Here is a 12,299-nt window from a genome sequence, read left to right as displayed (position 1 = left end):
AAAATACACTGCATTGCCTATATCAGAAAGTCAAACCTGACAATGTGAACCTATGCATGCTCTTTGCACATTACACAACTACTAACACACACAAAAACAAATTCCACCATCTTCTTCTACTATAGATAAGGTGATTCTCATTTCTAACACATATTTTGCATTTTGATTATGTTACAATTTTTACCTGGAGGATACACCAGAGCCACATGATCACCAACATTGAGGTGAGCTTTCTCTATCAGCCCAGCAGCAATACGTTCTGCCCTTTTGTGCAACTGCAAACAGGTGGCAGAACTGGACACTGCACCCTGAAAAGAACACACCAGTTTTAATGGGAAAAGCAATGACCCATACAAAGAGATGAGTAGGTATGGGCAGGTGGCAATGCATTCTGTAATGGTAAATTCATTCCTTAGCATGCAGTTCACATTTGTTCCCCATATGCCAGAGATAAACAGCATGCACCATAAATGTTTGCAATGAAGGTTCCTACAGGACTCACCTTAGAGTTCAGAAGTAAGAGAAGGACATGCTCTGGGGTAGTTTGGGCCCTCCACTGCAATACATCAGCCAAGTACAAAAACTGCAAAATTAAAAGTTAGTAGGGAGGGTTAGAAGCTCTCATAGCATGTAAGACAATAATAATAATAAAACCATTCCAAATATAAAGTCATATTTTACCTTTTTTGCCTGATCATTATCTTCAAGCTGAGACACATCCCTCCCACAAGCTTGTGCAATGCGCTTCCCTGCCACCAGATTCCCCACAATCATAGATGCAGGACCTACATCTGGAGGAAGAATTAACAAACTGTATTACCTATACAAACATTTCACCAATTCCAATTTCTCTCATCAAAAACTGGCACAAAATTTAGCCCTGCTAAGTCTTCTTTGCATATGAAACTTACGACATAGACATTTCTTGTTCTGTACCTGACCCAAGTTTATACTAATTAAATAAAAAATATAAATAAGATATATCTGTATATATATATATAGAGAGAGAGAGAGAGAGAGAGAGAGAGAGAGAGAGAGAGAGAGAGAGAGAGAGAGAGAGAATATCAGCACTCACCATTCACAAAGTCACTTGCTGGGTGCTAACCAATAAATAATTATAGCAGTCCATGAAAGCACGCACAGCAGTCGCCATCCAGCGTGTATCAACAAATCATTTATTGGTGCATGGTGTATCAACGTGTTTCGCCCAACGGCTCCAGGTGAGCCGAAACACGTTGATACACCATGCACCAATAAATGATTTGTTGATACAGGCTGGATGGCGACTGCTGTGAGTGCTTTCATGGACTGCTATATATATATATATATATATATATATATATATATATATATATATATATATATATATATATATATATATATATATATATATTTCTCCCTCCTGGGTCTATGACTCACTGGTCTTAGTGACAGAAATACTGATGTTGAAATCCTTTCTGCATTTACCTGGCTGTTTTTGCCGTGGCTTAGGTAGGTTGGTAACACAAGTATGTGGGCACATGAGAACATTACATGGATGCAGGGAGCCCTCCAAAAAGTGCTGCTTGGTTTCAGAGATATGAATGCCACCAAGTGGTGCTTTGGGCAGAGTGTTGGCAGGAACCAAAGCCAGGCAGTACACACCAACCTGATGAATGCTGTCAATGGCCTGTTAAAGTATCAGAGAAGAAAAGATATATATTAGCCCAGCAGGGCTAGATGGATAGAGGACAAGGATAAGTAAAAAGAGCTATGAACCAACCATATATTCATGAATGAGTTACCTGAAGTACTCTGCTCATCCACTGAAAGCTGTCCTCCTCAGAGGAATCAGGCCGTTGCTCTGCAACCAGTACAATCCTCTCATCATGTAGAACATTTACTGAGAACACAGCTATCCTAGAGAGATTAGAATACTCACTGTAGGTACATGACAACCCTTTTCTCAATATACATACAACTATAAGTCTCAATAAGTTTGATTCTGCTTGTCATATAACCCTAATAAGACCCTGTAAGGCCTAGAAGGTTCTTTTGATAATTTCTGAATTAAGCTATGGGTCTGAAACAAACCACACAGTTTTATGTTACCTTACTATACTTAACTGAAGTTTTTCTCTGGGCACTTCCCTATAGGGACACATTTCCTATAATAACATTTGCAATAAACACTTTTCCCATCCTTCCATCTTTCAGGCACAGTTTCTTTTCTTTTATAAACAAGACTGTTATTTCTCACCTTCCTCTGTAAACAAATTTCATTGGTTCCACTGCCAAGGCTGTCGCAACTACATCATCACAGCTGTGTCTTCGTCCACTTACAATCATTTGTCCGTCCACCTTCCCCACCACAAACACTAACCGCTCCTAGAAGAAAAAGACAAAACTTAACAGAGAACTAAAGCTCAACACGTCATATATATTTTGGGTTTCCATACCAGCCCAAGGCCACAACAGCCCTTCAGCAGTAAAGATCTGTTCCTCAAAAGACCCTCCAATTAGATACCTGTACTCTTATGCTGATTCACAGCACATTAGTAGCTCCTGTCAGATACCTAAGCTTAGAGACTTACTCGCATTATACAGTGTACAATTTGAGCCTCTCAACCAGAGCACGCTGAGCATGTGCAGTGCCACTAGCTCAAAAAAATTGGTCTGAAAAGATTAAAGAGGGGTGAGCTGACAATTTGAAGGCTATGGTACCCTTTTGAATCACTATTTTTTGTGGTCAGCTTTTTTTAAAAATGTCATACATACAATTTGTTAATAGGCACAACTAAGTGAGAAATATGTGAGCAATATAAAAACCACTGTTAAACTAATGGTGCATAGGCCAAACTTTATTTTTACCAAGGTGATAAGGGATGAATGCACAACAGCAAACAGAGAGTATAACGCAAAATCTGAATTTTTCATATACTCACTGGTCCAATGAAGCCAAGTAGCCCAGTTCTGGTAAAGGTTTGGTTACACACAGGCTCCCCAGTAGCAGTCAGTGGAACGGTCTATGAGAAATTATATGGATTAAAAATAAGCCACTTTATTCATGGTTTGCTAAAGAACAGGTCAATGTGCAGAGTGAATAAAAGTTCATTAGGACTGAAAATGTCAGTTCTAGCCATTTCAACAAGTCCTGCTTTATTATACTACAGTTCTGTATTGTATATTGCCTTCTAACCCTACCAACTGAATTGCTTGCTTAACATGCCAATATTACATTTCAGTTATGTTTTTTATGTATTTATTAGAATATAATACACTAGAGCCATGAATATCCTGTAAATGATATCCTTATAAATGGTGACTAGTGATGTCATCAGTTATGAACGGTGAGTAGTGATGTCATTTTTGTCACATGACTCCTAAAACTTGTGTATTATAATAAATAAAGTACCCCTTATTGTAAAATATAAGGATATTAGAAGTAACCTCAGAGTTCCATGACCTGTATAAAAGCTATTATATGGTCATAGAACTCCTCTGTGAATTCTAATATCCTTACATTTTACAATAAGGGGTACTTTATTCACTATATATCATTACAACATTAAAATTATATTATTACTTATCTTTATGGACTGTAAAACTCACCTCAAATACATTCTTCGTGATCCCTTGGAGACCAAAATATGCTGTGCCAGTGGAGCAAGAAGACACACACAGCTCACCAACCTCATCCGTCTTGCATAGGTATGGTGCCCCCTCAGTTTTCACAACACACATGCTAGCTGCAGAAAAACAGAACAATACATGGCTACCGATCCTACTGACATGTATATGAAAAGATTACATATTATACATGGAGAAACATGGTGTGAAACAAAATTATATTTCTGAAATACCTCCAGGCATGACCTGGCCCACATCCTGCACAGTCAGCACAGACAGCTTCTCTTCAGTGTCTGCCCGTATAACACTGTAGCTCAGTGCATTCATGGATAAAACAGCCTTTCCGGGTGGCACTCCGCCTAGATCTGGTGGTCTAAAAACATGTCCAGTAAGCAAAATGAAGAAGGTACAAAAGTTTAATACAATTTAGTGTCGAGGAAATGGAAAATAGTTATGAACTATGGATTAAAAAGAAAAGTAAGACAGTGAAGAGCAAAAACAAATCACAGAAGGAATTAAGATAGCAGGTGGAATACTTACCTATGCATCGACACGGTTAGTGCCTCAGCAGAGCTGGCACAGGGTGAAATTACTTCAGGACGTAAGCCTCGAGACTGGAAGACGTTAAGAAAGGCATCACAGGAAGATATTGACCCTTTAATGAAAGATAAAATATATGTTAGCTCTACTGCCCTTTCTATGTGAAATTAAGTAAGTAACCCCTTGTATTTGTATAACTTTTAACTGAATGTGTATATTATTTGTTGCAGGACTTTTCTCTTGAGTTTTTATAAAAGGTATAATCAGCATTGGCCGAAACTACCATGCCACAGATGATTCCTTTGTCAGTTCTTATCTTAGTTGATGATCCTCTCACAATAAACCAGCTCTGATGCTTGAGCATCGACAATAGGGTGAATGGCCAGGACTGAAACAACCTTTATGAACCCCATACATTTTGCTTTACAAATGTTTTTTTTTTTTTATTATTATTCGTGGTTTTTGAATTTATTTAGCTTTGTGTTCATCAGCTCTCTGGTTTGGAATGTAAGCAGCATTGTGGTTGTTAGGGTCCAAATTACCTTAGCAACCAGGCAGTGGTGAGAATAAGAGACTGGAATATGAATAGGAGATGCCTGAATAGAAAGATAAGTGATAAAACATATCAAAAACTATAAAATTGTAGCCTCACAGAGCAATAGTTTTTGGCTGCCGGGGTCAGTGACCTCCATTTCAAAGCTGGAAAGAGTCAAAAGAGGAAAGCAAATATGTAAAATACTATAAAAAATAAAGAACTAGCTATTCTATGACATACTAAAAGTTAACTTAAAAGTGAACTACCCCTTTAATAAGTTTTTTCAATACAAAACCCTCTATATATAAATTTAATACAGACTCAACAAACTCACATGGATTTGCTCCATCTGCTACAATCAGCATCCTCAAGGAACTAAGGCTCAGGTCCCGTTGGTCTCTCTGTGCCAGCAGGGACCAGTGCATGTCACGAGATTTCACCAGGGCCACACGTGCTTAAAGGGAAAAACAAAAGATGAACATAGAGCAAGAAAGCCATTACATGCAATGGAAGAGTATGGGGGTATGGGCAAATCAGCATACTTAATGCTTAAGTATTGGGAATCCAGCCCAACCACATATAGAAAAAGACAATATTGGCCAAACCGACAACAGAAAATCTGTAGAAAGACAGTTAAAACCCAGGCATAAGTCTGATATTCTACCTTTATAGGCACTGACTTTCTGGATCCAGGATAGAGGATTGACTTTCATCAGAGCATATGGAATGCTGATCACATGCATCCGGTTCATAACACTCTATGAGGAAACAAAAGCGAGGCTGAATCCCATAAAGCCCAAAACAGATGGAGGCATACAAAGCTATACTTTACAGCAGTGCTGTCCAACTTCTGTGGTACAGAGAGCCAAAATTTTACTGGCCTATGTGGTGGAGGGCCGATAATGGAAATCAGTGTTGGCCACTCCCCCTTTTAAACCACAGCCACTGTAAACCACACCCATGTTACCACAAGAACTTTTAAGATCATATCCACATTAACAGTGGTAGCACACCAAAAAAATTAATGGTTGGTGCTCACTGCAGGGAAATCCCTCATCACTCATATGTGAAAAATTGAAGTCATGTTAAAAACATACCCTTAAATCCATATGCCTCATCCTCCCCTGTGGATAATACAACAACCCCCCCCCCCCAACACATGATTAAACACCTTAGGGGCCCTTAACAACAATTTACAAATGCTAACAAACCCCAAGAACAAACCCCTAACAGGCTTACATTCCATAGGTAGCATAGGGCAAGCAGAGAATGGCACACACAAGCAGCACTGGGCAAGCGGAGAATGGCACACACAAGCAGCACTGAGTAAGCAAAGAATGGCACACACAAGCAGCACTGGGCAAGCAGAGAATGGCACACACAAGCAGCACTGGGCAAGCAGAGAATGGCACACACAAGCAGCACTGAGTAAGAAAAGAATGGCACACACAAGCAGCACTGGGCAAGCAGAGAATGGCACACACAAGCAGCACTGGGCAAGCAGAGAATGGCACACACAAGCAGCACTGAGTAAGCAGAGAATGGCACACACAAGCAGCACTGAGTAAGCAGAGAATGGCACACATAAGCAGCACTGGGCAAGCAGAGAATGGCACACACAAGCAGCACTGGGCAAGCAGAGAATGGCACACACAAGCAGCACTGGGCAAGCAGAGAATGGCACACACAGGGAGGGAAGGCAGAACAGAGCAGGAGACAGGGAAAGCTATCATTCTAATATGTACTACATACAGTGACACAGTGCTGGTGCCCCATTAGCATTTTGAATAAAGTGTGAACAGGTGAACAATGTGGGCAGTTTCAGTCTGGGTCTCAGGTGTGAACATTACAGGCCTTTAGGATATAAACAATAGAGGTGTCACAAGTGTGAACAACACAGGGGATTACAGTCTGAATATGAGGTTTAAACAATGCAGGGGCCAGTTAATCTCTGTAGTGATACCTTTTAAAATTTACATGTGTGGGGCCACGGGCCGCCAGTTGGACAGCCCTACTTCACAGTGTTACAAAAGGACATTCCACATTGTATCATCTCAACACTCACAATACACAGAACAATTTAAGATGTTAGCACTCACTGTTAGCACACTATGCCACAGTCCAGCATCCCGCTTGAAGTCAAGAACATTGATCAATGTTTCCGCTGAGCAAAAGAAAAAAAGATTAAGTCTATTTGAATCGTGCACGTTATTCATGCTTTTATGACAGCTATCCCTGTACCTTGCTCTAATGTCATCTTATGGGTTTAGCATAATAATTAAAATACTTGATAGCAATTCTGCATTATTTCTAAGTAAAAAAAAACAATACTTTAAGAGTGAAGGAAATATAACTACCTTTTAATATCCATCACCGTAGTTACATAGTTAAATCAGGTTGAAAAAAGACAAAATCCATCAAGTTCAACCCCTCCAAATGAAAACCCAGCATCCATATACACAACCCTCCCTACTTTCACATAATTTCTATATACCCATACCTATACTAACTATAGAGCTTAGTATCACAATAGCCTTTGATATTATGTCTGTCCAAAAAATCATCCAAGCCATTCTTAAAGGGATACTGTCATCGGAAAACATGTTTTTTTCAAAACACATCAGTTAATAGTGCTACTCCAGCAGAATTCTGCACTGAAATCCATTTCTCAAAAGAGCAAACAGATTTTTTTATATTCAATTTTGAAATCTAACATGGGGCTAGACATTTTGTCAATTTCCAAGCTGCCCCTGGTCATGTGACTTGTGCCTGCACTTTAGGAGAGAAATGCTTTCTGGCAGGCTGCTGTTTATCCTTCTCAATGTTACTGAATGTGTCTCAGTGAGACATGGGTTTTTACTATTGAGTGTTGTTCTTAGATCTACCAGGCAGCTGTTATCTTGTGTTAGGGAGCTGCTATCTGGTTACCTTCCCATTGTTCTTTTGTTTGGGTGCTGGGGGGGAAAGGGAGGGGGGTGATATCACTCCAACTTGCAGTACAACAGTAAAGAGTGATTGAAGTTTATCAGAGCACAAGTCACGTGACTTGGGGCAGCTGGGAAATTGACAATATGTCTAGCCCCATGTCAGATTTCAAAATTGAATATAAAAAAATCTGTTTGCTCTTTTGAGAAATGGATTTCAGTGCAGAATTCTGATGGATCAGCACTATTAACTGATTCATTTTGAAACAAATTTTTTTTTCCCATGACAGTATCCCTTTAAAGGCATTAACTGAATCAGCCATCACAACATCACCCGGCAGTGCATTCCACAACCTCACTGTCCTGACTGTGAATAACCCCCTACGTTGCTTTAAATGAAAGTTATTTTCTTCTAGTCTAAAGTAAATAGACACTGCTTACAAAGCTACCACTATAAGCCATCCATACCTTCAGAGTAGCCACATGCCTGTGTCAGAGCATGGCAGTGTGCCAACATTGCAGCCTGAGACACTATGACACCCATAGTACTGCCCTCTTTGCTGGTTTTATACTGTGAAGGAAGACACATAAGAAGCATGTTAGGAGTCTACGAAAACTGCACACTTTTCAGCCTGAGATGTAGTATACAATTTCTCCTACATGAGACACATGATCACATCATATTTATAGGTAATAAAACTGATAGGACCCTAATAAAGCTCAATTAATCTTACCTCTATGTAAGCCCCGTCATTACTTGCATCTCTAATATGAGGGTACCAGTCTTTGGGAGGCTTCATTAAGTGTTTGCCATCAATTACAAACCATGCCAAACGAGGCCAACCTGCAAAAATAAGAATTTAAAAGGTATATGACACTCCCAATCATAAACACAGCTACACCCAACTCTTAACCACTACAATGTTTTGGCTGTCCTCCAATCCCTACATATTTGTGGCCACCCACTCATCACCCACCTTACATTCCATAAACTAGACTGCTTCTCAAAGAAGGATTATATATTTTATCAAGCAAAATGTGATATGCATAGTTATTCTGGTCTATGTTGGAATCAGGCTGCCAGTTTCACTGTATGTAAGCTGGTGCAGTTTTGGTGGCCTGACTTTTTCAAGGGCAACAGACTCATGTACTTGTAGCAAGGTAAGATCTTGTTTTGCATAACATGTTAAGTAACTCCCACAGGTTGCCCATGCCCATGGTTTCCAGCCATGTAAAAGTCGGGTACAAACCTTTAAATGTCACCACATCCCCACTTTGGCCCTTGGGAAGTCCTTTCTGACAGGCATCTGTTGTAAGAGCTAGGGATACTCCACAGCTACCCAGAAGAAATCCAATCTGCTGACCGCCAGCATCCTGCAGAAAAGGGCAGAGTGGTGTAACCCTGATGCAGAAGCACAATATAGTGTTCCACACAAATAATTATAAAGGTCATCCATGACTTTACCTTCCTGGTAAGTGGTACTTCGATGGGCACAGGAATCAGCTCTGACAGAAGGCAGCCATAAAATGCAACCATGAACATAACAGGATCACTGTTGGGAAAAACTAGCGCGACCTACAACATAAATAAGACTGAGCTTAATTTTTGATCACTTGTAGAAAGGCTGATCAGAACAGTTGCATGGTGGTAAAAATATAATTGCATGGAAATGTACCAGATTGCAAAAGGCAGATTGCTTCCAACATCTCAGAAAAAAAAGCTTTAAAAAAAAAAAGCGCCTATTTTATTTGTTTTCTGCACTGAAATTCCGTCATACAGCAAATTTAGAATACAAGATGCATGCATTCCTAGACTAGTATTCTCATACACACCCTGTCCCCTGGTTTCAGCAGTGGCTCATTCTTGTTGGTAAGCTTGTTGAGGAGGGTGTAGGCCAGTTTAACACTACGACTCCACAGCTTGCCTAAAAAAAAGCATAGTTATGTGAAGGCACCAAACAAGTGAAAAGAAACAAAAGCAAGCCATCACTAAATTGTTAGTATTCTCCTAGAAAATATATTGCCAAGATATTTACATTTTATTGAATGGGATCTAAACCCTAAAAACAAATGAATGTAAAATTGCTCTTTTGCATTTTTTTTAATTAATATATTAGCAGTTATTACACCATGTCAATTTGGCTGGCAGGCTGAGTAGAGAAGAGTCTTTTCTCTGTTCACTACTGTACTTACAAATTCATTTTATTATCCATGGAAGGAAGGCTGCTTATATCTTTAAAAACTGTTTTAAGGATTTCAATCGCTGCTAAAGCTCATCAAACTGCAGAAGCTTGATAATGCTCCATAGGAAAAAAATCAAATTTTTATCAAGCTTCAAGATGTTACTACATTGCTCTCTTTACCATAAGTGAGTGTGTAGAGCGCTTTCCCAGTGGGGTCCAAGGAGGTTAAACAGGGAGCTTTTGGCTGTGTGGTTCCCCATCGGTTCAGAGCAGTCAGCAACGAAGGTGGCCAGTTAGATACCACCCCTAGTGGTTCCCCCTTGAGCAAAGCTATCTCTGTACCCTCTGATTTAGGCTGGTTTGGATCTGGTTGCTGGACTATAATACATAAAAAGAAAGCGGAATGTATAAATGTGACTCACAAAGAACAACTAAAAGAAAAAAAATCTTGCCTTCTACCTTCAAGGAGCTCCTCAAAGTCATCCAAAAAGAACTCTCTCAGTGGTGGGCGTTTTGGCCTTTTTAATGTATTGAGGAGTTGCTGAATTTTGGAAGAAACTCTGCTGTTTACTGGAACCCCTAAGGTGACAGATACAATGATGATAAGAGAATTAGAGGTTGGATATTTCCTTACGTTAAAAAAAATATATATTTTTTTTAACTTTATAAGCATACTGTACCATTTGCTGTTTCTAAGATGCTGCTGTTTAATCCCCGTGGTACACCTCGGACTGAGGCCATCTGTGGGCGCTCATGGTGAGAGTGTCCCAGCAACCCTGTTGTTACATCTGGTGGAGCAGAAACACTCTCTGGTGGGCAGAAAGAAACACAAAGACATTAGATGTTTTACTTCAGCGCATGCTAATAAGCACTTAAAAAGGAGCAGGGAAATATACCACTGCATATCAAAAAGACAGGGGCCTATGCCCAACTTGTCTTCTAACATTAAATCAGATAGTAATCTGCACCTAATTTGCTGGATTTAATACTAACTAGGGTTCTTAAAATGCAAGCTAAATGTAATGAAAACCCTCACAAGTATTCACTTAGATTTGAAATCCTATAAAATTTGTGCCATAAGATCTGGCAGCACATGCCCTGATACTGACCCATCTGGGCATGTGCCATGACGTCTGCCAGCATTGTAGCAGCTGCGATGACTGGACAGCTGTTGGTGGCGGCAGGCTTGGCTCCTGGGTGGGATGAGGTGGAGGATGCAGATGATGAGGTGGATGAGCCCTGGGTTATTCTGCTAATCCAGGGCTCCATGCTGGAATGACCCTGGAGCGGTGTGGATGTGATGTGCCCCTGGCGGAGCAATGAACCCTCATCCTCCGAGGCAGAAGACGTGTCTGTTTGTAAAACAATTATGACAGCGAGGAAATGAGCAGGTGGAAAGAGCAAGTACCATTCTAGAAAATCAAAAGTTTAACAGCAGGTGGAAGCATGAGAAAACAAGGTATGATCAACAAAAGAAAGTTTTTTGGTTTCTGAGCACACTACCCTCTATTCCATTCAGCTTTGGTAGTTAAGGTAGAAGATAGATATAGGTAAGTACCAGGTGGTGTGTAGGTGTCTACAGTGGGCTGGACAAGGGCAGAACGTCTCTTGGAAGGCATGGGCATTTTCCTCTCCTTATATTTGGCCAGAGCAGCTTGTACAGCTTCTGTGTGAATATCTGCAGTAGATAAGAAAAAAGCTCAGAGACTAACTGGGAACCAATAGGCTGCCATTCCATGAACCTCCTTGTTTCTTACCGAGTCCTAGAAGCTGTGTGATTAAAGCAAAGCCAAAGAATATACAGATTTGCACTAATGTTCAGCATGCAGTTTTTTTCTGTTAATTAAATGACTATAGCCAATTTTCCAACTGGAACATACAAGAAGAAAAAGTTTTCTTTTAAGGAGAGGTAAACACTGCAACACATTTTACTATGTTGTTGCTGGACTATAAATTCCAGCACACTTTAACAGATTATCAGGGGTTAAAGCACACTCAAAGCTGTAGGCCAGCAACATCAGGTTTGTATTCTTAAAGGGATACTGTCATGGGAAAAAAATAATTTTTCAAAATAAATCAGTAAATAGTGCTGCTCCCGCATAATTCTGCACTGAAATCCATTTCTCAAAAGAGCAAACAGATTTTTTTATATTCAATTTTGAAATCTGACATGGGGCTAGACATATTGTCAATTTCCCAGCTGCCCCAAGTCATGTGACTTGTGCTCTGATAAACTTCAATCACTCTTTACTGCTGTACTGCAAGTTGGAGTGATATCACCCCCTCCCTTTTTTGCCCCAGCAGCCAAACAAAAGAACAATTGGAAGGTAACCAGATAACAGCTCCCTAACACAAGATAACAGCTGCCTGGTAGATCTAAGAACAGCACTCAATAGTAAAAACCCATGTCCCACTGAGACACATTCAGTGACATTGAAAAGGAAAAACAGCAGCCTGCCAGAAAGCATTTCTCTCCTAAAGTGCAGGCACAAGTCACATGACAAGGGG

At 40.1% G+C, this 12,299-nt stretch overlaps 1 protein-coding gene across 8 annotated transcripts in view; it reads right to left on the bottom strand.

The window, feature by feature from the left end:
• Window positions 1-12,299, bottom strand: part of LOC108702276 (disco-interacting protein 2 homolog A) — a 49,433-nt gene that overhangs the window by 13,532 nt on the left and 23,602 nt on the right. For 4 of the 8 annotated variants that reach the window (XM_041579249.1, XM_041579250.1, XM_041579251.1 and 1 more), the window contains exons 4-26: window positions 11,350-11,469; window positions 10,901-11,143; window positions 10,472-10,600; window positions 10,251-10,370; window positions 9,972-10,169; window positions 9,442-9,533; window positions 9,074-9,184; window positions 8,859-8,982; window positions 8,343-8,452; window positions 8,077-8,179; window positions 6,784-6,848; window positions 5,349-5,442; window positions 5,019-5,138; window positions 4,150-4,264; window positions 3,843-3,982; window positions 3,592-3,728; window positions 2,925-3,005; window positions 2,240-2,367; window positions 1,785-1,899; window positions 1,468-1,669; window positions 682-791; window positions 503-583; window positions 185-308 (exon numbers count right to left, since the gene is read on the bottom strand). In XM_041579249.1, the coding sequence (XP_041435183.1) occupies window positions 185-308; window positions 503-583; window positions 682-791; window positions 1,468-1,669; window positions 1,785-1,899; window positions 2,240-2,367; window positions 2,925-3,005; window positions 3,592-3,728; window positions 3,843-3,982; window positions 4,150-4,264; window positions 5,019-5,138; window positions 5,349-5,442; window positions 6,784-6,848; window positions 8,077-8,179; window positions 8,343-8,452; window positions 8,859-8,982; window positions 9,074-9,184; window positions 9,442-9,533; window positions 9,972-10,169; window positions 10,251-10,370; window positions 10,472-10,600; window positions 10,901-11,143; window positions 11,350-11,469 (2,862 nt within the window). Of the gene's footprint in view, window positions 1-184; window positions 309-502; window positions 584-681; window positions 792-1,467; window positions 1,670-1,784; window positions 1,900-2,235; window positions 2,368-2,924; window positions 3,006-3,591; window positions 3,729-3,842; window positions 3,983-4,149; window positions 4,265-5,018; window positions 5,139-5,348; window positions 5,443-6,783; window positions 6,849-8,076; window positions 8,180-8,342; window positions 8,453-8,858; window positions 8,983-9,073; window positions 9,185-9,441; window positions 9,534-9,971; window positions 10,170-10,250; window positions 10,371-10,471; window positions 10,601-10,900; window positions 11,144-11,349; window positions 11,470-12,299 lie in introns of those variants that run through there. The other 4 variants (XM_041579253.1, XM_041579254.1, XM_041579255.1 and 1 more) reach the window with 3 other exon arrangements.

This window comes from Xenopus laevis, chromosome 9_10S, assembly GCF_017654675.1.
Source record: "Xenopus laevis strain J_2021 chromosome 9_10S, Xenopus_laevis_v10.1, whole genome shotgun sequence".
Lineage (NCBI taxonomy): Eukaryota > Metazoa > Chordata > Amphibia > Anura > Pipidae > Xenopus > Xenopus laevis.
Note: the sequence above shows the minus strand (reverse complement) of the source record. Positions and strands in the feature narration are given on the sequence as shown.